The sequence below is a fragment of the Entelurus aequoreus genome, linkage group LG16 (assembly GCF_033978785.1).
Source record: "Entelurus aequoreus isolate RoL-2023_Sb linkage group LG16, RoL_Eaeq_v1.1, whole genome shotgun sequence".
NCBI lineage: Eukaryota > Metazoa > Chordata > Actinopteri > Syngnathiformes > Syngnathidae > Entelurus > Entelurus aequoreus.
The window spans coordinates 14,496,185-14,522,613 of record NC_084746.1 but is presented as its reverse complement, the minus strand read 5'-3'; the positions used below and the strand labels follow the sequence as shown (position 1 = coordinate 14,522,613).

The window sequence follows — 26,429 nt, the reverse complement described above, 5'->3', positions numbered from 1 at the left end:
GTCAGGGATTTATTTATTTTGTTTCTATCTGCATTTGAGCCCGATGCTATCACGTTAGCTCAGTAGCTAAAGAGCTTCGCCGATGTATTGTCGTGGAGATAAAAGTCACTGTGAATGTCCATTGTGAGTTCTCGACTCTCATTTTCAAGAGGATATAGTATCCGAGGTGGTTTGAAATACAAATCCGTGATCCACAATAGAAAAAGGAGAAAGTGTGGAATCCAATGAACCCTTGTACCTAAGTTACGGTCAGAGCGAAAAAAGATACGTCCTGCACTGCCTCTCTAGTCCTTCACTCTCACTTTCCTCATCCACGAATCTTTCATCCTTGCTCAAATTAATGGAGTAATCGTCGCTTTCTCGGTCCGAATCTCTCTCACTGCATTGTAAACAATGGTAGAATGTGAGGAGTCCTTCCTCTCGTGACGTCACGCTACTTCCGGTAGGGGCAAGGCTTTTTTTTAATCAGCGACCAAAAGTTGCAACTTTATCGTAGTTGTTCTCTACTAAATCCTTTCATCAAAAATATGGCAATACCGCGAAATGATCAAGTATGACACATAGAATGGATCTGCTATCCCCGTTTAAATAATAAAAAAAAAATTTCAGTAGGCCTTTAAATCTCACATTCTATATTGTGATTTGGAAAAAGGTTGTCATAAACGTTACTTAATTCGTTAAAAAAATAATACAAAAGAAAACACATTTTTATGCATATGTAAATGTATTCAGTTCAGTGTTTCCCCCAGAAAAGGGGGACCGGGGAAGGGGGTGGGTGGGGTTAAGGATCGGTGTAACTCGGCCTGTCGCCATCACGTCTCCACCTCGTCGCTGCCACCACAGCCTGGGGGGCAATAGACTACAGACTGCGGTGAAGTAGGCCGGCTTCGTCGCTTGAAGAAGCTTACAACTTTTGGTTGTGTTTTCCGCTCCATTGGCTGAATGGCGATATACAATATATATCTCGATATTTTTTCCGTAAAGTAAAAACAAAACAGTCCTAGTTACCTGAGATACTAAGTACGTCATTATTATGACTTAGTCATTTACTAAGTCAAAATAATGGCTTATTAAGTCAAAATAATGACTTACAAAGTCAAATTAATGACTGATTGTAAGTAAGCGTTTGCAATAAGCGTTTGAAAAAAAAGAGTTAAAAGTGGGGCCACATGCTGACATACTGTATGTTCAACTCATAATGCTTAATTTATTACAGCATTTGGGAAGCCTGTAGTTGTTTTTTATTATGTAAATGTTATATTTTTATCAACATGTGATAGCAGGGACCCTGCCATTCGAAACTAGGCTGCTACTAGCTGAAAAAATAGTACAATAGAAATAGGAGAGACTATTCATCCCTGAACACCATGGAGTTCATGTAGGCTTTATGATGCAGTTACATTATTATATCAACTATCAGAGACAGCTTCAGGAAACTCTTCATTAAACATAATGTCGTTTTTTGCTGCTTCAACACAGAAAAAGGTAAAGTGAAATAACTTAGTTGTTAACTGTAGGTCAATAATGCTTGTCTTTCTCTCAGACAGACAGGGCTTTGCCATCCGTAACACACACACGCACACACACCGCACAGTCAGCTAACGTTACGCTAAAAGCTAATTAGCCTTCACTACAAGGACTGCAAGCGAGCTGAGCTGCCGCTTATGTTTCTAGAACGTCAACAGGCTCATAGTGATGTTACTAGTAGTTGACTTGGAAGTGTTTATTATAATTTGGGGAGAGTCCGCTGCATTATGCTCACCTGCTAAACACCTTTCTGCTCACCCGCACAGTCCCTCCTCTCTGCCTGCCTGAGCACTGACTACATGCGCTCTGAATACGCACTGCTGATTGGCTGTTACATGCGGTCTGAATACGCACTGCTGATTGGCTCTAACCGCTCTGCGTGTAACCAATCAGATGGTTCTGTGGGTGGGACATTGCTGGGTGCTGCAGAGACGTACTGACAGAGGCAGAGGCAGAACGAAGCGTAGCAGCTTGTTAAGACATTAGTTTAGGCGGTGGCTCTTTGTTGTTAAGGCGGCCGCCTTAACAACAAAGCACTGCGGGAAACCCTGCAGTTATAAACATTCATTCACTTTCTTCTTTCCTTCATGGATCTAAACTTTACTTCTACTGGTATTTTTTTCTATATTTTCATTTAATAAGTTGTAGGTGTATTTATTTCAGTATAAAAGTGTAAAAAGTCGTTTTGCTTCGGTCAGGAATTGATGATAATGGTGTGCCAGTGCATACATGCATATGACAAATGTAATTGATTATTCTCCCCTGTATGTAGATCATCAGTCGTTTAAAAACCGCCACATCTACACTTTCATGGCAAATAATGCCAACAAATGTAGAATTTTGCAAGTTAGTTTCAATGTCATTTAATAGAGTGACACTCCATGCCTCGAGCATTTAATCTCTGGCTTTGTGATGGCCATAAGCTGTGTGTTCCCCTTGAAGAATGGCAATATGTGGGGTGAGTGAGGTGTGTAAGTGAGTGGGCAAGTTAGGAGAGGGAGCGCCAGCATGTTCAGGAGTGTTAATAGCATGGTGGATGTCCGCTTGGCTTTGTGGAAAACATAAATAAAGAGTTGTAACAAATCGACGGCCTCGTCATTCTGACCAAAGAGTGGAACTGTAGGGACCCACTGCCGGGTAAAGTGGAGGGTCTGAACGTCTGCCCTGTGCTCCTCGACCACGGTCTGGGAGCCGTCAAGCAGGAAAGGTGTAACATGATGTTTCTTGGTGCCTGGTGAGGCTGCATCTTTGAAAATTAGTGCACCAGGCCGTAAAGGTGTTGTTTTTCTTAGCCCGATTACATGGCGTGCAAAACATCTTTCCATCTTCATAAGTGAGCCGTTTGCTGAAAAGTGGCTCCTGAAGCTTCGCTTCTTGGGTTTATTGCTCGCCATGACGAAAACAATAACACCCTGGAGAAGGATCCTTCTTTATGTTTGTGAACTTTATAGTCTATACATTTAGAGTGATGTGATAATCAAACACTCTAGAAATCTAGAATGAAAGAGTATATAAGAGAATTGACAGAGTGTGTACCTTCAGTGCTGAATGATGAGCAGAGGCAGAGTTTGGAGTGTTTTCTTTAGCTCGCTTTCCATTTTTATGTACCGTATTTTTAGGAGTATAAGTTGCTCCGGAGTACAAGTCGCACCAGCCGAAAATGCACAATAAAGAAGGAAAAAACCTATATAAGTCGCACAATAAAGAAGGAAAAAAACATATATAAGTCGCACTGGAGTATAAGTCGCATTTTTTGGGGAAATTTATTTGATAAAACCCAACACCAAGAATAGACATTTGAAAGGCAATTTAAAATAAATAAAGAATAGTGAACAACAGGCTGAATAAGTGTACGTTATATGAGGCATAAATAACCAACTGAGTATGTACGTGCCTGGTATGTTAACGTAACATCTTATGGTAAGAGTCATTCAAATAACTATAACATATAGAACATGCTATACGTTTACCAAACAATCTGTCACTCCTAATCGCTAAATCCCATGAAATCTTATACGTCTAGTCTCTTACGTGAATGAGCTAAATAATATTTGATATTCTATGGTAATGTGTTAATAATTTCACACATAAGTCGCTCCTGAGTATAAGTCGCACCCCCGACCAATCTATGAAAAAAACTGCGACTTATAGTCCGAAAAATACGGTACTCACTGTCCAGGTACTTGGAAAATGTTTTCCGTGCCATTTGCTGTTTGACGCCGGTTTCATGCTAATTAGCAGCCTGAAATCGGGTGACTCCACTGTAGAAATAGCCTGCATGTCTTCTAGCACATACGCTGCATCGGCTCCATCAACTTTGTCCTGGCTAACAGTCCCTCTGTTAAAATCTTTAGGTGGAGGTGAAGTGGCATCGGAGTCTGTGTCTCTTTACTAGCTTCGTCGAAGCATGTTGCTTTTGTAGGTGTTTCAGCAGATTTGAATTGTTGTTTTGGGCAGTAGATCAGATTTTTCTTTTTTCTTTTCTTTGTGCTCGACAAAAGAAAACTAGTGAGAATATCTCCATGTTAAGAAACTCGACTTCAGCTCCGCCATGATGTCTTGTTGTTAGTACACACAAACACACGCACACGCACACACACACACACACACACACACACACACACACACACACACACACACACACACACACACACACACACACACACACACACACACACACACACACACACACACAGCGCGCCTCTTCTCTTCTCCCGCTTGTGACACAGGAAGAATCAGAAGGACGACACTGCAGCTCTCCAATAAGACAAACTCAGATCTTCTCAGTTTCTATACGATACTACATAAAAAATAACGTAAAATAACGCAGTAACGCATCATGTAGTAACGGTAACTGAGTTACTGAATATAAAAAAATAACGCGTTAGACTACTAGTTACCGCCGAAAATAACGGCGGTAACGCATTAGTCCCAACACTGCCGAGGACTGTTTCCAATAACACCAGAAATAAATGCTCGCCATGACGAAAACAATAACACGCGGGAGTCCTAATACGGGAAATGCAGTATTTGTGATTGATAAAACTTTCGGCAAATCAAAGTTTAAGAAATGGTACCGGAAAGTTTATTACTTTGAAGTCGACCAATAAAAACGCAATAAACGGGGAGGGAAATTTGACTCGGCAAATATAAACAAAACAAAACACCAGCGGGAAGTGATAGTCAATAAAAAGTTTTGCCCTGGAGAAGGCAGGGTTGGTTAAAAAAAAAAAATCTGCGTCCCGGGATGCGCGGACTTCCTTAAATGCGCGTCCTTTCTGTTCAATGCATAAAAAGACACAAAAAGTGTGTTAACGCCAACAGTGCTATACTTCTGGTTGCCAATAATTCACACCGCCCTCTCTACAGGTGTGTGGTACTCCAGAGTACATTGCCCCTGAGGTGATCCTGCGACAGGGCTATGGGAAGCCTGTGGACTGGTGGGCCATGGGCATCATTCTCTATGAGTTCCTTGTAGGCTGCGTGCCTTTCTTTGGGGACACACCCGAGCAGCTCTTTGGTCAAGTGGTCAACGGTAGGAGATTATTTGTCCTTGAGTCATCCCTGGCTGCTCTTCTCCGTACTTTGTTGTGTTCATGCTTGTCTTGAGGTATTCGTCACAGTCCTCACTTCATTAGAATCCCTGTGTGCGCTTCTTTGTCCAGATGACATCATCTGGCCCGATGGAGAGGACGCTCTGCCTGCTGACGCCCAAGACCTTATCACCAGACTACTTCGTCAGAGCCCGCTGGATCGCCTAGGAACAGGTAAATGGCAGCAATGAATAACAGACACTTTTTTTTGATACCAACTGGAGTAAACAATTTGTTTAGTTCATGATAAATGGCAAGGTAGTTGTCGTTTGAGGAAAAGTGCCCCTACATGGTCTGTGAGACATGCATTTGTGTTGTTCAGGTGGAACTACTGAGGTGAAGATGCATATGTTCTTCCTGGGTCTTGACTGGAATGGGCTGCTGAGGCAGAAAGCTGAGTTCATACCACAACTCGAGACTGAGGATGACACCAGTTATTTTGACAGTAGGTGGATCTATAGATGCTAACACACATGGTACATGTATCTCACAAGGGTGAGCACAGACCTTACATTTCAGCCACCATTTTTATTACAGTTATGTTATGTTATGTTATTTTCATTTATTATGCGCCCCCCAACCAACTGTTACATCAGCCCGGGGCGCAGCCCGAGTGGAGAAACAAAACAAAAAAACAACAAACAAAAAAAACAGAGACTGAGACACACAAAGGAATCTAAACTAAACATTTAAGACTCACAATGAAAACATAAATTAAAAGTCATCTGCGGTAAAAAGGTGTATCTTCTTAAAGGGTAACTGCACTTTTTTTTTTTTATTTTGCCTATCGATCACAGTCATTATCAGGAGGTCCTTCATACCGACAGTATAATGCATATGTTCCTTCTTGACTGTACTTAAATGTAGAATATATGTATGATGTATTTATATTATTCACATGTGAATAATGCTGTATAATAGACTGTATTTATATTATTCACATGTGAATAATGCTGTATATAAGACTGTATTTATATTATTCACATGTGAATAATGCTGTATAATAGACTGTATTTACTTTATTCACATGTGAATAATGCTGTATAATAGACTGTATTTATATTATTCACATGTGAATAATGCTGTATAATAGACCGTATTTATATTATTCACATGTGAATAATGCTGTATAATAGACTGTATTTATGTTATTCACATGTGAATAAAGCTGTATAATAGACTGTAATAATAATATTCACATGTGAATAATGCTGTATAATAGACTGTATTTATATTATTCACATGTGAATAATGCTGTATAACAGACTGTATTTATGTTATTCACATGTGAATAATGCTGTATATAGACTGTATTTATATTTTTCAAATGTGAATAATGCTGTATAATAGACTGCATTTGTATTATTCACATGTGAATAATGCTGTATAGTATTTATTGTCTATTGTGAGCAAACTGTGGTGCTGAATTTCCCCCAGGGATCAATAAAGTACTTTCTATTCTATTCTATTCTACTCTATTCTATTATGAGAGACAAGAAGACAAAAGTTGTTTTTTTTTGCTTTCTAACATATACAATCGGCTTGTTCTTGGTAGCTAGCAATGCAGCTAGTGGGAGCAATCAATTTTTACCTCTAAATCACTTTAAAAATTAATTTAAAAACCATCAACAATACTTCATTTACGTTCTGTAACCTGTATAATAACCAAACTGTAGCAACATTGTTATTGTAAGAGTGAACACTGAGGAACTCTTTTTCTAGCGTACTAATACATCGGCGTGTTACGGTATTACGGAAAGAGATAAGTTAACGCGTTTAAGTTTGTAATGCACAACACTGCAATAGAACACCCATCTGTACTGAGTATAAAAAAACATGAACAATCATATTACAGTATCTGTAAAGTATTATTTCATGTTTTATTTGTACACAGCTAGCCACACAGTGTATGTACTGTAGTGTACAGTGGTGTGTTGCATGTATCATGATCAATAGTAAAGTGACTCACTCGATGGACAGTTGTCTGTCTGGTCCAGCTGGCCAGGGATGTTTCCTGTTGATTTGGGCAATCCATTAATTCGACATAGCTTGGCTCAAAAGTTCCAGACTTGCAGCGTGACCATGTCGCACTCTCTCGGCTTTCGTCTGCTCCAACATTTCAGCCTCTTCTTCGTGCTCACCTCTAGAAGCAGCAGTTCATCCTCTGTATATTCAGCTTCAAAAACAGAAGGTTGTGAATCCTTGTTTGTCCAAAAATAGTCGTCTTTGTTTTCTGTTACCAAGTCTGCCATGATTAGAAAACACAGTCCTGTTTGATTCCGGGACTATGAACATATTTGTTGCCAGAGGTCTGAAGTGTGCTGCTATGGAAACGGAAATAAATGCGCCGAAGAATTAGTTCCAGCTGTGCATAAAATGACCAAAATACAGTAAATATAGTACATATTACATTGTGTTATCATCGTGAATGTTACTACATTATATATATACTTGCAGTGTGTATATTGTACATATTGCATATTGTTATGAAGGTGTCTGTTATTATGTTATATATGTACTTGCAGTGTGTATATAAATCATATTACATTTTGTTATGGAGGTGTCTGTAAGTACTTTATATATATATACTTGGAGTGTGTATATTGCACATATTACATATTGTTATGAAGGTGTCTGTTACTACATTATATATATTCTTGCAGTGTGTATATTGTACATATTACATATTGTTATGAAGGTGTCTGTTACTACATTATATATATACTTGCAGTGTGTATATTGTACATATTACATATTGTTATGAAGGTGTCTGTTACTACATTATATATATATACTTGCAGTGTGTATATTGTACATATTACATATTGTTATGAAGGTGTCTGTTACTACATTATATATATACTTGCAGTGTGTATATTGTACATATTACATGTTGTTATGAAGGTGTCTGTTACTACATTATATATATACTTGCAGTGTGTATATTGTACATATTACATATTGTTATGAAGGTGTCTGTTACTACATTATATATATACTTGCAGTGTGTATATTGAACATATTATATATTGTTATGAAGGTGTCTGTTACTACATTAAATATATACCGTACTTGCAGTATGTATATTGTACATATTACATATTGTTATGAAGGTGTCTCTTACTACATTATATATATACTTGCAGTGTGTATATTGTACATATTACATATTGTTATGAAGGTTTCTGTTACTACATTATATATATACTTGCAGTGTGTATATAAAACGTTGATAGAGGTTTTTGAAGTTGTTTAGAGGACTTTAACGGCTACAACGGTGACTCCCATTAGCCGCATTTTGCAAGCATTTTTTTTTTTTATCATCTTTAAAGCAGCAACCCCGAGAGGGACAAGCAGTAGAAAATGGATGGATGAATTAATATCCTATAAAAAAAAAAAAAAGACTTGTGTTCTGGGCTCTCATAATGATCGATCCATGAATTGGTGATGTCAATACCATTGGTAGTCTCTTAATGATCAATACTAGAGTGACGAGATAGATATTTTTATTTTCTCAAAATATTTGTTGTTGTTGTTTACAAATTCTGGGAATAAGTTCTTGGAAGAAATGGGGGGCAAAAAACTAAGAATTTAAATGAGTAATAGATATTGTTTAGTTATTGTGTATTATTGACTTTGTTTTCCTCAAACAATTGTATCTAAGAAAATAAAAAAGGCTTTATTTTTAGTACTTTGTTGATATTGTTAAACTGCCAATAGCACTATAAATGAATTAATTAAATATAGTTATAGTTAACACATGCGATCAGAATCAGCGTTGGTAACGGCCGATCATCACTCATGGATGATCAGTATCCAGTGTTTCCCATAAACTGCCATGATACCTGTGGCGGCGGGGGCGTGGCTACGGGCGTGGTCACCATGACATCATCGAGTAATTTGCATAATTTACTACAATGATATGATTTTCTCTAAAAAGGCTAAAAAAAATTATACTTACTAATTAATAATAACAGTTTTGTTTTAAACGTCCATCCATCCATCCATTTTACAATATAATTACAACACTTTATGTACATATTTATATACAGATTTGAACAATAAGTTATTCACTGAAATACATTTATTAATTGTGGTTCTTACAAAAAATATATCTTATAAAATATAAAAGCTAAAATGTCTCTTAAAGCTCTGCCCTTTTAATTAGTGCATACTAAATAATTTAACTTTAGCCCACTACTACAACCATATTATTTACCAGCAACATAAAGTGAAACAGAGGCAGAGGTGTCCTGCCACAGTCAGTAACAAATAAACAGAAAACAGTAGTGGTCAAATACAAATAAGGCAACAAGAGAAGTATCCTACACTTCTCTTTTGTAAAGTAAATCTGAACAGCCTATATGGGCATCTACATCAACTATATGATTTGCCTGAGAAGCTGGACAGGACCAAAAAAAATAAAAAATTTTATTTTTTATTTGTGGCGGACGTAATTCTTTCATGGTGGGCCGCAACAAACAAATGAATGTGTGGGAACACTGGTATCGGGATCAACAACATATACCGTATTTCCTTGAATTGCCGCCGGGAATATAGTATTCGCCTGCCTAGAATTACAGCCGGGTCAAACTCGTTTCGCAAAATAATTAGCGCATGCTTGGCACTTCCGCCGGGTCAAATATGAGTCATTAAATGACTTCCTCCTCCTGGTGGTAGAGGGCGCTAGTGATCCTTCTTGCGACTGCTGGTACTGCAGAAGACCGGTGCTGCAGAAGAAGACAACAGGCAGCAAGAGTGAGGAGCCATTGTTTGCTTGCACTTTTACCATGGAGAATTACATATCTAAAATAAAACAGTTTTCTAAACTGGACTTTCAATCGAAGCAGGAGGTAATACTTAAAGGAAGATCTCCATCGAGACAGAGAGACTTTTAAAACTGAAGAAAGATAAGGAAGACTTCTATAGGAGCTGCGCATGGACTCATTTATACCTAAAGGTAAGACCATAATAACGTTTTTTTTTATTAAATGTGCTCTTCATGATAAGGTAAGCGCCGGAGTGAGAAGAGGTTTTAAAATAATTAACGCATGCTTGCCAATCCCGCATGCTTTTGGTAAACGCAGGAGTGAGAAGAGGTTTTAAATTAATTAGCGCCCTTGCGGCTATTCAAGGAAATACGGTAACCTTAATCAGAACGTCCCTAAATAAAATGGTTGCTGAAATGTAAGGCAAGCTGTCTGAGCAGAAAATTTTTTTATGGTTAAACAGCAAAGCTAGGAGCTTATTGACTATTTAAAAGCCTGATGACTGTTCCCTACAGCCCGATCGGAGCGTTACGCTCATCTTGGCTCTGATGAAGATGATGAAACTAACGACGATGAATCCTCTCTTGAACTGCGACAGTTCTCCTCGGTGGCACATCGCTTCAGCAAGGTTTGCAGTCTTACACTTTTCACATCACCAAGCCTGCAAGTGTCACCTGAGACTCTTTATGACTGAACCGTGCCATGCAATACTTCCCGCCCTGCAGGTGTACAGCAGCACAGAGCACCTGTCCACCTCCACGCCGTCCAACCAGAGCTTGTCGTCCTCCGAGAGAAGCCACAGCGAGGAGAAGGATGAGCGATGGGAGAGCAGAGGAGTCTTTTCCCCTGGTGACGGACACAAACATCTGGCGAGTGGGGACAGAACAGATGGACTCAGGGGGAGGTGAGAGCCTTCAGAGGGATGAAAGAGATGTGGGCCAGTTTTGGTTCTAGCACAGTACAGTTAAGCCTAAAATGATTAATAGCCTGGCCACATTTTGAATTAAAGGGTTTTTTATATTTGTTCAATTAATATCTTCTTCTAAAAAACAGTTATACGGATTTTGGTAACTTCCAACCAAATCATGACCATTCTAATAGTCCAATGCAAATTTAGAAAATAAGTTATCCTCTTTTTTTGCGTCAAGTCCTAAAACAGGGATGTCCAAAGTTTTTGACTTTTTGCCCGACTGCATGTAAAGTTAAAGTTAAAGTACCAATGATTGTCACACACAAACTAGGTGTGGTGAAATTATTCTCTGCATTTGACCCACCACCCTTGATCACCCTCTGGGAGGTGAGGGGAGCAGTGAGCAGCAGCGGTGGCCGCGCCCGGGAATCATTTTTGGTAATTTAACCCCCAATTCCAACCCTTGAAAAGTAACTATATATATATATATATATATTAGGGCTGCAACAACTAATCGATTAAATCGATTAAAATCGATTATAAAAATAGTTGCCGATTAATTTAGTCATCGATTCGTTGGATCTATGTTATGCGCATGCGCAGAGGCTTTAAAAAAATACAAAATATATATATATATATTTTTTAAATAAATCTTTATTTATAAACTGCAACATTTACAAACAGCTGAGAAACAATAATCAAAATAAGTATGGTGCCAGTATGCTGTTTTTTTAAAATAAAATGCTGGAAAGGATAGAAATGTTGTTTGTCTCTTTCATCCGATTATTAATCGATTAATCGAAGTAATAATCGACAGATTAATCGATGATCAAATTAATCGTTAGTTGCAGCCCTAATATATATATATATATATATATATATATATATATATATATATATATATATATATATATATATATATATATATATATATATATATATATATATATTAGGGCTGCAACTAACGATTAATTTGATCATCGATTAATCTGTCGATTATTACTTCGATTAATCGATTAATAATCGGATGAAAGAGACAAACAACATTTCTATCCTTTCCAGCATTTTATTTTAAAAAAACAGCATACTGGCACCATACTTATTTTGATTATTGTTTCTCAGCTGTTTGTAAATGTTGCAGTTTATAAATAAAGATTTATTTAAAAAATATATATATATATATATATGTCTTAATTAGATTATCCCAAAAAATAGTGCTCGATACCGTGGTAGAGCGCAATATATGTATGTGTGGGGGAAGAAGAAAAAAATCACAAGACTACTTCATCTCTACAGGCCTGTTTCATGAGGGGTTCCCTCAATCATCAGGAGATCTCCTGATGATTGAGGGAACCCCTCATGAAACAGGCCTGTAGAGATGTAGTCTTGTAATTTTTTTTTCCACACATATATATATATATATATATATATATATATATATATATATATATATATATATATATATATATATATATATATATATATATATATATATATATATATATATATATATATATATATATATATATATATACAGTGTTGGGTTGGTTACTGAAAACCAGTAACTAGTTACAGTTACTAGTTACTTTATTTCAAAAGTAACTCAGTTACTAATTCAGTTACTTACACCAAAAAGTAATGCGTTACTGTGAAAAGTAACTATTTAGTTACTTCTATTTTTTTTTATTTTTTTTTAAATCTCCCATTAATGCCCTTTTAGCCTTCATTTCAATACTGTTATTGCACTGGAGAATAATACAATGTGTTGATCAACTTGACATGCATTTGCATCACTGAACTCTGCCAAGCAATGTGGTCTACATACAACACACAAAGACAAAGATATGTTTCAAAGGGCCAGTTTATTTCAGGCCAGAACAAATTGACAAAACTATTTTAAATAGCTGCAACATAACATACATAAGTAACAAACAGCATCATAACAACATAGCTGTAAACCTGGCTTCACCTAAGGAAGGCACACGTGACATTCACAAAGCCTAACCAGGCAGATTTGAATTGTTGTTTTGGGCAGTAGACGGGATCTTTGATCCAAGACACAACTTACATTCAAGTAAAATGTTCTTTTCTTTGTGCTCGACAAAAGAAAAGAAGTGAGAATATCTCATACTTGCCAACCCTCCCGAATTTCAGTGCCTCTCCCCGGGACAACCATTCTCCCCAATTTCTCCCGATTTCCAGCCGGACTTAAGGCACGCCCCCTCCAGGTCCGTGCGGACCTGAGTGAGGACAGCCTGTCGTCACGTCCGCTTGGCCAACCAAAAAGTAACCACAGAACACTATATCGTATATATATATATATATATATACAGTATATATAGCCTATCTCAGCTTCATTCGGGCGGAAGGCCGGGTACACCCTGGACAAGTCGCCACCTCATCGCAGGGCCAACACAGATAGACCGACAACATTCACACTCACATTCACACACTAGGGACCATTTAGTGTTGCCAATCAACCTATCCCCAGGTGCATGTTTTTGGAGGTGGGAGGAAGCCGGAGTACCCGGAGGGAACCCACACAGTCACGGGGAGAACATGCAAACTCCACACAGAAAGATCCCGAGAGCAGGCTCGAACCCAGTACCTTCGTATTGTGAGGCAGACGCACTAACCCCCCTCCACCGTGCTGCCCCCAAAACGATGTTATGTAAGAAAAATATGTATGTTAAAAGTTAAAAAGTTAAAGTACCACTTATAGTCACACACACACTGGGTGTGGTGAAATGACCCTCTGCATTTGACCCTTACCCTTGTTGCACCCCCTGGGAGGCAAGGGGAGCAGTGAGCAGCAGTGGTGGCCACGCTCGGGAATCATTTTTAATTACTTAATAACAGATTTGTTTTAATTGTATATTCACTTTATTTTGCCTTTTTAAAGAATATATACATCACAGAAAATCATGTGATGACATTCTATTGGCCACATCCCTAACCACGCCCCCACCACCACAGGTATTTTGACAATTTAGGGGAAACCCTGTAAATGTATGTATGTATGTATTTATATATATATACGTACATATTATATTAATATAACAAAAATATTAATGATTCACATAATTAGATATTAAGAGTTTATGAAAGTTTGACTCCGACCTTGTTTACGTCTATGACAACCTTTTTTTAAATGTTGTAATCAATCAGTAATATCAAGCAGCTAAAACACGCCAAACTGAATAAGTGTGGAGAGTATATTTCCATTTTTCCCATTATGCATTGTAGTTGCTTTAAATAGGTGTAATTTTTAATTATGTATAGTGCTTGGACATTTTTTTATAATCTCCACAAATTTTAGTGACCATGTGTGTTGACTTTCTGTGTTGGTTGCGGTGTGCGCCATGAGTGGGAAAGGTTTTGTGGATTGGGTCATAATTCATGGTCATTGACCTGATTTGCTGTCATTGTCCGGAAAGGGGCGACCAAGTGACATTGCACCCCGTGGGGCAGCTTCCTTAAAAAACTCATGACGTCTCGTGGGCCAAATTGAAGACGCCGGCGGACGTAGTTTGGACACCAAGTCCTAAACAATACTATTCACAAGTTAAAGGCCTACTGAACTGAATTTTTTTTATTTAAACGGGGATAGCAGATCCATTCTATGTGTCATACTTGATCATTTCGCAATATTGCCATATTTTTGCTGAAAGGATTTAGTAGAGAACAACGACGATAAAGTTCGCAACTTTTGGTATCTGATTAAAAAAAAGCCTTGCCCCTACCGGAAGTAGCGTGACGTAGTCAGTTGAAAGGCTCCTCACATTTTCCCATTGTTTACAATGCAGCTAGAGCGATTCGGACCGAGAAAGCGACGATTACCCCATTAATTTGAGCGAGGATGAAAGATTTGTGGATGAGGAACGTTAGAGTGAAGGACTAGAATGCAGTGCAAGACATATCTTTTTTCGCTCTGACCATAACTTAGGTACAAGCTGGCTCATTGGATTTCACACTCTCTCCTTTTTCTATTGTGGATCACGGATTTGTATTTTAAACCACCTCGGATACTATATCCTCTTGAAAATGAGAGTCGAGAACGCGGAATGGACATTCACAGTGACTTTTATCTCCATGACAATACATCGACGAAACACTTTAGCTACGGAGCTAACGTGATAGCATCATGCTTAACTGCATATAGAAACAAAATAAATAAATCCCTGACTGGAAGGATAGACAGAAAATCAACAATACTATTAAACCATGGACATGTAAATACACGGTTAATGCTTTCCAGCCTGGCGAAGGTTAACATTGCTGTTGCTAACGACGCCATTGAAACTAACTTAGCAACCGGACCTCACAGAGCTATGCTAAAAACATTAGCTATCCACCTACGCTATTGGCATGTGTTGCAATGTTAAGATTTCATCATTGATATATAAACTATCAGACTGCGTGGTCGGTAGTAGTGGCTTTCAGTAGACCTTTAAATATTTTGTGTGAACAACATCAGGCGTGACTACATGAACGTTTAGTGCATGACTCCCTGGTGACAAGTGGAAAATCAGTTCAAGAGGAGCTCCGCCCTCATGTCCAAATATGGCCGTCTGCAAAAAATCAGGATGGCGGCAGTCGAAATGCCAAACCTTAGCTTTTAAAACTGGGGTTCGCATACCAGTGGATGATGTCCCAGTGGTTATGCATTTTTTATGTGGCACATCCGGTTCAGATAGGAATAACTGAAGCCACGTTTCCCCAAGTGTTTTGGTGCTTTTGAACATAAAATGATGATTCACGACCACAGTCGCTGTGTTTTGAAAGTGAATGTTACCAAACAGAACCACGGCTGCATGAAGCCATCGCCTGTTTACGAGGCTGTTTGGAATTAACTGAGAAACTAACTTCAAGGTTGATACTTTTTTGCACATTTCCTCAAAATAATTGTGTCCATTCCTCTAAAACAGATTTAATAGAAGTTTGTTTTTAATCTGCATTTCTTTGGCAGTTTGCGACCTCGTGCTTCGTCCAGTTCCTCCCAGTCTGAGCGCAGTGCTAGCCCACTGGTCCTGAACAGCACCCAGAGTCTGGACATCATGCCTCGCTTTGCTATCTCTGCCGAAGAGGAAGGTAAGCCTAAAAAAACACTCTTGAGTTCTCTTGTTTTAAACACCTTAACTGCCATATTAATGTATCTGTGAGTTTTACTAGAGACATGTGCTTTTGTAAGGTTTGCAAACACAACAATTAGTTTTATACTCAATATGACAGTAATGTTCTTAGAATCCTGAGATAATGCGTTTGAAGCAATAGAAGTTGTATTCAAGCATAACTCCTAAACCAAACATGCAATATGTCTAATAATGCCTGTATTGATGTATCTTTGTGAGTTTTACTAGAGACATGTGCTTTTGTAAGGTTTGCAAACACAAAAAATAGTTTTTCTATTCAATATGACAGTAATGTTCTTAGAATACTGAGAAAATGTGTTTGAAGCAATAAAAAATAGTTTCAAGCATAACTCCTAAACCAAACATGCAATATGTCTAATAATGCCTGTATTAATGTATCTCTGTCAGTTTTACTAGAGACATGTGATTTTGTCAGGTTTGCAAACGCAAAAATTAAATTCTTACTTAATATGAAAGTAACGTTCTTAGAATCCTGAGATAATGTGTTTAAAACAATAAAAAATTTATTCAAGCATAACTCCTAAACCAAACATGCAATATGTCTAATAATGCCTGTATTAATGTATCTTTGTGAGTTTTACTAGACATGTGATTTTGTAAGGTTTGCAAAGACAACAATTTATATTTTACTCAATATGACAGTAATGTTCTTAGAATCCTGAGATAGCCTTTGAAGCAATACAAAATTATTTGAAGCATAACTCCTAAACCAGTGGTTCTCAAACTTTTTTTGTCATCCCCCACTTTGGACAAGCGGGAGTTTTCAAGCCCCACATGCCCCCATTGCCCCAACAGAACGCTAATGCCAGGCTTAACATTTTCAAATTTATTGAACATCAAGTAACATCAAGTTGTATACATTCAAACTCAATAACATAAAATAACATCAAGTTCAATAATAAATAAAATAACTGTGCAGCTGTGGTATAACTTGCATCAAGTTCAATAATAAATAAAATAACTGTGCAGCTGTGGTATAACTTGCATCAAGTTCAATAATAAATCAAATAACTGTGCAGCTGTGGTATAACTTGCATCAAGTTCAATAATAAATAAAATAACTTGCATCAAGTTCAATAATAAATCAAATAACTTGCATCAAGTTCAATAATAAATCAAATAACTTGCATCAAGTTCAATAATAATACAAATAACTTGCATCAAGTTCAATAATAAATAAAACAAAAGTGTTATAACTTGCATCAAGTTCAATAATAAATAAAAAAAATTGTTATAACTTGCATCAAGGTCAATAATAAATCAAATAAAAGTATTATAACTTGCATCAGGTTCAATAATAAATCAAAGTGTTATAACTTGCATCAAGTTCAATAATAAATCAAATAAAAGTGTTATAACTTGCATCAAGTTCAATAATAAATCAAATAACTTGCATCAAGTTCAATAATAAATAAAATAAAAGTGCCACTTTGCAATCTTTGAAAAAAAAAAAGGAGGAGCTATATGCATTTTGGCAAGACAGGACAAGTGAACATGAGTTTTACAGTACTCCAGCATTAGTGGCTGCAATGAGCCTGTTTTGCAATGCACAGCTTTTCAAATTGGGGTTGCAGGCTTGACACTGCCACTGTTAAAACCTCATTGAGTTCGGGGCTGAGCTGCCTTGACGCGAGTGCTTCCCGGTGAATGACACAGTGTGTCCAATGCGCATTTGGCGCAACCCTCTTTATTAGAGCCTGCAGCCCGTTTCTTTACCCTGCCATGGTCTGTGCGCCATCAGAGCAAAAGCCCACAGAGTTTTCCCATTTAAGGTTGTGTTCTTTGAGGAAACTGTCAATATCTCGAACAGCTCATCGGCAGTGGCTCTATTTTTTATGTATTTGCAAAACAGCGAATACTCGCACAGTGACTCGCCATTCACAAAGCTTCCGCTTAGCCCCGCCCCCATTAGTTACTGTTGCTATGTCTGTCAAACTTTCACTCCTACCTAGAAATTTAAAGCCTACAGGAAAAATAAGTAATTTACATTTATTTATATAGCGGATTTCACAGACAGAATCACAAAGTGATTTACAGTGTGTATAGAAAATGAAAGCATAGTAAAAAAAAAAATCTAAGAATATAATTTAAAAAAAAAAAAAAAAAGTCAAGTGACATTTCCTCCCGTTCCTCGCGCCCCACCTGTCATGTCTCTATTCCCCACCAGTGGGGCGCGCCCCACACTTTGAGAAACGCTGTCCTAAACCAAATATGCAATATGTCTAATAATGCCTGTATTAATGTATATTTGTGAGTTTTACTAGAGACGTGCTTTTGTAAGGTTTGCAAACACAACAATTAGTTTTTCACTCAATATGACAGTAATGCTCTTAGAATCCTGAGATGATGCGTTTGAAGCAATACAAAATTTATTCAAGCATAACTCCTAAACCAAACATGCAATATGTCTAACAATTGTTTATTGTTTATTGAATGGATTCCCATTAGCTGACGCCAAGGCGACTGCTAGTCTTCCTGGGGTCCATATAGGAGCATACAAAATTAAAATACAAATAATACATGCATTACCAGACATTATACAATGGAAAAATACAACTTAAGATAAAAAGCTAGTTAAAATAATGCCTGTATTAATGGATCTCTGTGAGTTTTACTAGAGACATGTGATTTTGTAAGGTTTGCAAACGCAAAAATTATTTTTTTACTCAATATGACAGTAATGTTCTTAGAATCCTGAGATAATGCGTTTAAACCAATAAAACATTTATTCAAGCATAACTCCTAAACCAAACGTGCAATATGTCTAATAATGCCTGTATTAATGTATATCTGTCAGTTTTACTAGAGACATGTGCTTTTGTAAGGTTTGCAAACACAAAAATGTGTTTTTTACTCAATATGACAGTAATGTTCTTAGAATCCTGAGATAATGGGACGGCGTGGCGAAGTTGGTAGAGTGGCTGTGCCAGCAATCGGAGTGTTGCTGGTTACTGGGGTTCAATTCTCACCTTCTACCTTCCTAGTCACATCCGTTGTGTCCTTGGGCAAGACACTTCACCCTTGCTCCTGATGACTGCAGGTTAGCGCCTTGCATGGCAGCTCCCGCCATCAGTGTGTGAATGTGTGTGTGAATGGGTAAATGTGGAAATACTGTCAAAGCGCTTTGAGTACTTTGAAGGTAGAAAAGCGCTATACAAGTATAACCCATTTGTCATTTATCATTTATAATGCGTTTGAAGCAATACAAAATTGTTTCAATCATAACTCCTAAACCAAACATGTAATATGTCTAATAATGCCTGTATTATTGTATATTTGTGAGTTTTACTAGAGACATGTGTGTTGGATTTACTATGTGTATTCATGGCGGACTTACCTGGGACTTTAAGATGGGCGGGGCTACCACTGACAGGTGATATGTCATATCATGGTTGACAACATTATGGTTCAGTTGATGAATTCATGTCTATTATTTACATTATGATGATTCAAGACAGATACATTGTTTTATGTTCATGTTTACTTTTAGGTTATTACCTGCTGCTGCTGCTGCTACTAAATAAAACAAGCAAAGAATGCACAGCGAGTAATTCCTTTCATGCTGAGTGACGACCCCTATTCAGAGGGCCAATACGGAAAAAACTGAACAATGTGCTTTTGTAAGGTTTGCAAACACAAAAATGTGTTTTTTACTCAATATGACAGTAATGTTCTTAGAATCCTGAGATAATGCGTTTAAACCAATAAAAAATTGTTTCAAGCATAACTCCTAAACCAAACATGCAATATGTCTAATAATGCCTGTATTAATGTATCTCTGTAAGTTTTAGAATAGAATAGAAAGTACTTTATTGATCCCTGGGGGAAATTCAGAAATTTTACTAGAGACATGTGCTTTTGTAAAGTTTGTGCTTTGTGTTTTCAGAAGGTATGGTCTCCAACCTGCGGCGCATTCGTCTCCGCAGCAACAGCACTGGCACGCGACCGTCGTTCCGCAGAGGCGCTTCCAGACGGATTGCCCACCAATTGGAGACACCGGAAAAAGCCAGACCTCCAGCTGGAAAAGTCCCTAAATCTGCATCAGTGTCCGGTCTCTCCCTCATTATTACCCCAGGTGAACAGATAATAATCACTTGCACACCGTTTGCTTTGCACCTATAACTCGAGATACATGCCGAGTACCGGTATTTTTGGTACTGGTTGGTCATTGCGTCGGTCCAAGGGAACCGTTAAAATTCCGGCTATCAGTTGACCGTCGTAATTATGACACACGTGCGTTCTCACATTCATTCAAAGCATAATTAAAGACACCGCGGATCAGCCAATCAGAGTAGAACTTTTAATGCTTCACTTCCGATGACAAAGTACGCACAGGTAAATAGTATCAGAGATTTATTGGAATCGCGGACGGAATCAATGTTTGCTAAAAACAAAATCTAAGCACGGAAATTGGCGTAATGTGACTGAGATGCTGTCATTCAGAGGAAAAAGGGAAATCATGCTTACGGGGACCATGTACTTCAGTGGTCCCCAACCACCGGTCCAGGCACCGGTACCAGTCCGTGACGCATTTGCTACCGGGCCGCACAGCAACGTTAATTCATTTATAAACTACCGCATTTTCTCCAACTTAACTTTGGCCTGTCCCACTAAACACACCAATAGGCTTGTTAATAGATGTATATTACAACTCCTTTCTTATAGTACATGGGACTATAACGGGGTCATTGTATATAGCAGGGGTTCTTAACCTTTTTGACCTCGGGACCCAACTTTTCCACTACAGAGGAGCCCGGGGACCACTCCAATATTAACTCTGAATTAGTCATCTTACTCTTGATTTTGATCATATTCAATAATAATACTTACAGATTACTACCTTGTCAAATGATATAAAAGCATGTGTTAATCACAATGTGTGGGCAGTATAGCTCGGTTGGTAGAGTGGCCGTGCCAGCAACTTGAGGGTTGCAGGTTCAATTCCCGCTTCCGCCATCCTAGTCACTGCCGTTGTGTCCTTGGGCAAGACACTTTACCCACCTGCTCCCAGTGCCACCAACACTGGTTTAAATGTAACTTAGATATTGGGTTTCACAATGTAAAGCGCTTTGAGTCACTTGAGAAAAAGCGCTATATAAATGTAATTCACTTCACTTCACTTCACAAAGATTATATTATTAATTTAACAAATAAACCTTAGGCTTAGGTCAGGCTAATTTGAAAAAGAAGTACTAACCAAATAAACAATACAATATGTATTATGTTGTGCTAAAATAAATAAACTAAATTAAAAATAAGTATTTTTCCTTATTAAACTGTAAATAAAATTAAAGTGCAAATGAAAATACAGCTTCACCACTTTAGTCACAATTTTTGCGCTTAAGAAATGTCTCTATGACATAAGCACTAGACTTCTTTGTTTTATATCAGACCTGGGCACTCTGTGGCCCGCGGGCCACATCCGGCCCTTTGTGCGTCCCTGTCCGGCCCGCGTGAGGCCAATCATAAATTACAAAATAAATTTAAAAAAGTATCTATGTCGAGTGTGCAATACAACGGTGCTGCTTTTGTTTTGAAAAGCGTTATTTGTATTACCTCCGTGTGGACGTATGCACGTGCATGATTGTGAGTGAATGTGAACAGCTGCAATCACAAATTACAAAATAAAGTTGAAAAAACTTCTATTTCGTGCGCGCAATACAACTGTGCTGCTTTTATTTTGAAAAGTGTTATTTATGGGCGTATGTCCGTGTGTAACCTGTGAGTGAAGGTGCACCGCGACAAGTGATGCACGGTTTACACCCGAGACGCTAAAAAGAGAAAAGTTGATGAGGAATGGCGTGTTTTCAATAAGACATGGACTGCCAAGCAACGTTCCCTCAAAGGTGCGCGCCTGCGCAATTGCGCACTGCTCAAGCGTCCTCTGCGCACAGCAAATATATGCCGCGCACCAAATCAAATCCCATCTGAATTCTAAACAAAATAAACACATTTATTCTGTGTAATTTTGCAATGCAACTTTGAGTGACAGTGACAACAAGCGGCCCTAACGGTGTTCATCAACACCGTTCAATTAAACACCGTTCAATTATTGTAACGTCTATCGAGATGCTTCGAGGCCAGGAATTATATCGATCACTTTGTGGAGCAAAACTGTTTATATTCGGCCATAACCACACCAAACACATGAGTAAAACACTTCTATCTCGAAAAACTAGTCATTTTCTGCCGTACAAACCAGGCCAAAACCAACTTGTCATCTGTCACCAACACGCATACCACTAAACCACTGGTGCGTTTATGGCCACACAAAAAGTCGGACAACTCAAACACCTCACAAAGTTACACTATGACTCCTCAGTCATACATGTGCTTATTTTACTGTCATTTATTATTAATGTTAATTTATTGATATTAATCATGGAATGCTGTTACTAGAGAAAGTTACAGGAATGCACATTTCATCCTATGCTTACATTTCATTGTGCAACATGAGGATGTTTAAGGGCAACTAAATGTGATCTCCGAAAGGGGTACAAATGATTTCCAAAGCAGTGCTTTTGGTATAAAGTTAAGTTAGGTTAAATGAAAGTATTATTATTATTATTATTATTTATATTACGGTATATATCAAAAATAATATTGAGCAACATTTAATTGAAATATTGTCGATGTGGCCCTCCAGCAGTGCTCGGGTTGCTCATGTTGCCCCCGGTAAAAATTCATTGCCCACCCCTGTTTTATATAGTCATTACTGCCACAAGTGGTGAAAAAGTGTATTACAACTGAGTACCGTTGCTGCCAATACGGACCACAGCTGAAAAACAATACAAATACACTCACAGCCCAATACTGGGTCCTGGCCTTATGGTTAAGAAACACTGGTGTATAGTATATGCCATCAACGTGCCGTGCACCATCTCTTCGCACAGAAACACACCCAGGGCTCCCACTACTTCAGCGTTATAGTGAGTTGATTTTTCATGCTCATTTTTTAGGGCTGTTTTTACCTGCCACGGTCTGTGAAAATAATGCGTACATTAAACCGGTCCCTGGTGGTAAAAAGGTTAGGGACCCCTGGTGCACTTGACATTTACCGACATCTCTGTGCCCGCCTCCTTGACACGCAGCCACCTCTAACATTATGTTGTTTTGCTTTTTCTTATTCAGGTTACTTTTTTTTATTTACTTAAAATGTTAATAGAATGTTGAACTGATTCCTAGTTGATTTGGTTTTAGTACAGCTGCTTTAAAACTGGCAGGTTAAAAACAATGTTAAAAATTGTGATATTACTTGAGATCGGAGGTTTTTTGTTTTTTTCCCCTATTCCACCCAGCCCTAAGATCTGATATCAGCTTGGAATAATCATACATAAGGAAGCAACGATAAGGAAAAAAATGAAGCTAATAAAAAAATAATTTTTTTCACATCCTTTTTTACACCAGTTACAAAAGTACTGGTAAGAGTACCGAGGAATACTGGTATCGAAAAAATCCTGACAATATACATCCCTACTTATACCATACATGAGATCTGGGCAAATTAAGGCACGGGGGCCGCCATTAAGCTTTTCAATCTGGCCCGCCGGACATCCCCAAATAATTGTTTTTGATATTTAAGATAGTGTAGCTGCCATTATGATGTGCAGTGATGTTTTCTAATGACCGTAAGTCTTGAACTGTACAAAGTATTTCAATGGTTGGAATCTGTGCTTCTGCATGATATACTAGTTACTATGGTCATCTAATTAATTACTATGGTAACCTAATTAGTTACAATGTAGTCACAGCAGATCAGACGAGGCACCAAGCAGTGTGGGTGGGGAGCGTTTCCACAGAGTGTTTCCAGAGCGGCCAGCCTGAAATGTGGGTGTCAGGGACAGACGTGGAAGGAGATTTTTACAACAAAGTCCTAAAGTTTAGTGATATATTAGATTGTAAGTGGGTTTTTTTTTACCCTTCACATTCATATTTGGCTGTTAGTAGCATTTTTCTTGCGTTTCGCTTTATAGTAAAATATGTGGATGGAGAGGGTGTGCAACGTTAATATGTTGTCAATATTCAGTGTTTTATCCTTCATAGTTAATATTGTAAATCCCACATTCTTTATTTTCATGTACATTCTGGGTGTCTCATTCAGTAAAAACAATTTTTTACATTCAATTCCGTTTTTAAGGCGGTCTGTCATAACGTTTTTAGCATTCAATCAAACATTATCGTCAGGTTTCTTATTAGTGTTCCTAAAACGCAGATTTTTTTCTCAAAATTTGGCCCCCCTTGTCAAAATAATTGCCCAGGCCTGCCATACAGAATAGAAGCCTAATTTCATTATGTACTTCTGCCTCATGATTGATATGTTTACAGTGCCCTCTACAGTCTGTTGAGAATCAATTAATACAATAACTATGCAATAGAGATGCGCGGAAAGGCAATTATTTCATCCGCAACCGCATCACAAAAGTCGTCATCCGCCCGAACCAACATTTTATCAAAACTACACCCGCCCGTTGTTATATATCTAATATAGACGATGCAAGGCATTAGTGAGGTTAGAAAGCTTTTGCCTGTTAAAGAAAGGAGACTGATCCAATGCAGCAGAGACATTCAATGCGTGCCACGCATTAATATGTCTTAGCCACGCATTAGTGGCTAAGACATATTAATGCGTGATAATATTATTTATCATTATTATAATATTATTGTCATTTCCATTAAGAAAGTGTTGACTATTGTTGCCAATGCCCTCAGATCAGGAGTGCGTTCCTCACACTTGGTGTGCGCAGTTGCTGCAAGCAGAACGATGCTTTTAGGAAGTTAAAAAAATGTTTTAGAAAGACTAGGCCTATATTTTCGTTAGGTAAAAAAAAAATTCTGAATTTATTTCAGTGAATATTAACTTGTTAATGTGCTCAAATAGGGACGAGGGCGGGGTGCACAGTGAAACAGTGAACAATTTTGCGACAAAGATGAACCTTTATTGATTGCTCTGCAGCCATGACAAAATATCAGACAATCTCCATTGTCAACGACAGGCAGGAAAATAAAGATAAACACATAGCCTATGTTGTAGGCATAGGCTCATACGTTTTTAAGTTGAAATAAAAAAATTAATAAAAAATGTGCCTCATAAGCCTTAGGCTGTCAATCACGCGCACAAACTTAAATTATACAATAACATATGTATGTCATCCCTATTTAAACAAAAACAAATTAAATAAATAATAATAAATTACCTGCAACTTATTGGCCAAGGCAAATAGCTGAAGGGGGGACATCAAACCCATCAGACTGTGTTGTGTTGTGCTGCAGTGCCGGATGAATAATTGACTGTTTCAAAGAGTGCTGCTCGTTTTTCGTATGTGGGTAACAACATTTAACTATGTATATATATTTCCGAATTGGTTCAACCGCCACCCGCCCGAATCTATTTAAAATCTATTTTTTTCGTCATGTCACCCGCCCGACCCGCGGTTTATCCGCGGACTCCGCGGTTGTGTCCGCAAACCGCGCATCTCTACTATGCAACCAAAATCCGAGGTGTGGCAGTCATTTTCAGGTTCTTTTTTTTAGGATTGATCAATGATAACATTCCTTAAGGGTTTACGATAAATTATCCTGGCAGTTTTGTTTTATTTTGGTCTCGCTTCTGCAAGGTTTTGTAGTCCTTCCATTTCAGCAGCCCAGACAGATGCATACTGTCTAGAGGTGTCCGATAATGGCTTTTTTGCCGATATTCCGATATTGTCCAACTCTTAATTACCGATTCCGATATCAACCGATACCGATATATACAATCGTGGAATTAACACATTATAATGCCTAATTTTGTTGTGATGCCCCGCTGGATGCATTAAACAATGTAACAAGGTTTTCCAAAATAAATCAATTTAAGTTATGGAAAAAAATGCCAACATGGCACTGCCATATTTATTATTGAAGTCACAAAGTGCATTATTTTTTTTAACATGCCTCAAAACAGCAGCTTGGAATTTGGGACATGCGCTCCCTGAGAGAGCATTAGGAGGTTGAGGTGGGCGGGGTTGGGGGGAGGTGGGGTGTATATTGTAGCGTCCCGGAAGAGTTAGTGCTGCAAGGGGTTCTGGGTATTTGTTCTGTTGTGTTTATGTTGTGTTACGGTGCGGATGTTTTTCCGAAATGGGTTTGTCATTCTTGTTTGGTGTGGGTTCACAGTGTGGCGCATATTTGTAACAGTGTTAAAGTTGTTTATACATCCACCCTCAGTGTGACCTGTATGGCTGTTGACCAAGTATGCTTGCATTCACTTGTGTGTGTGAAAAGCCGTAGATATTATGTGATTGGGCCGGCACGCAAAGGCAGTGCCTTTAAGGTTTATTGGCGCTTTGTACTTCTCCCTACGTCCGTGTACACAGCGGCGTTTTAAAAAGTCATGAATTTTACTTTTTGAAACCTATACCGATAATTTTAAAACCGATACCGATAATTTCCGATATTACATTTTAAAGCATTTATCGGACGATAATATCGGCAGTCCGAC

At 38.1% G+C, this 26,429-nt stretch overlaps 1 protein-coding gene across 3 annotated transcripts in view; it reads left to right on the top strand.

Annotated features, from left to right (window-relative positions):
* Window positions 1-26,429, top strand: part of mast3a (microtubule associated serine/threonine kinase 3a) — a 142,169-nt gene that overhangs the window by 98,671 nt on the left and 17,069 nt on the right. For 2 of the 3 annotated variants that reach the window (XM_062022221.1, XM_062022219.1), the window contains 7 exons: window positions 4,897-5,062; window positions 5,193-5,294; window positions 5,443-5,565; window positions 10,405-10,517; window positions 10,615-10,793; window positions 15,769-15,890; window positions 19,839-20,027. In XM_062022221.1, the coding sequence (XP_061878205.1) occupies window positions 4,897-5,062; window positions 5,193-5,294; window positions 5,443-5,565; window positions 10,405-10,517; window positions 10,615-10,793; window positions 15,769-15,890; window positions 19,839-20,027 (994 nt within the window). The remainder of the gene's footprint in view (window positions 1-4,896; window positions 5,063-5,192; window positions 5,295-5,442; window positions 5,566-10,404; window positions 10,518-10,614; window positions 10,794-15,768; window positions 15,891-19,838; window positions 20,028-26,429) is intronic. The other variant, XM_062022220.1, reaches the window with a different exon arrangement.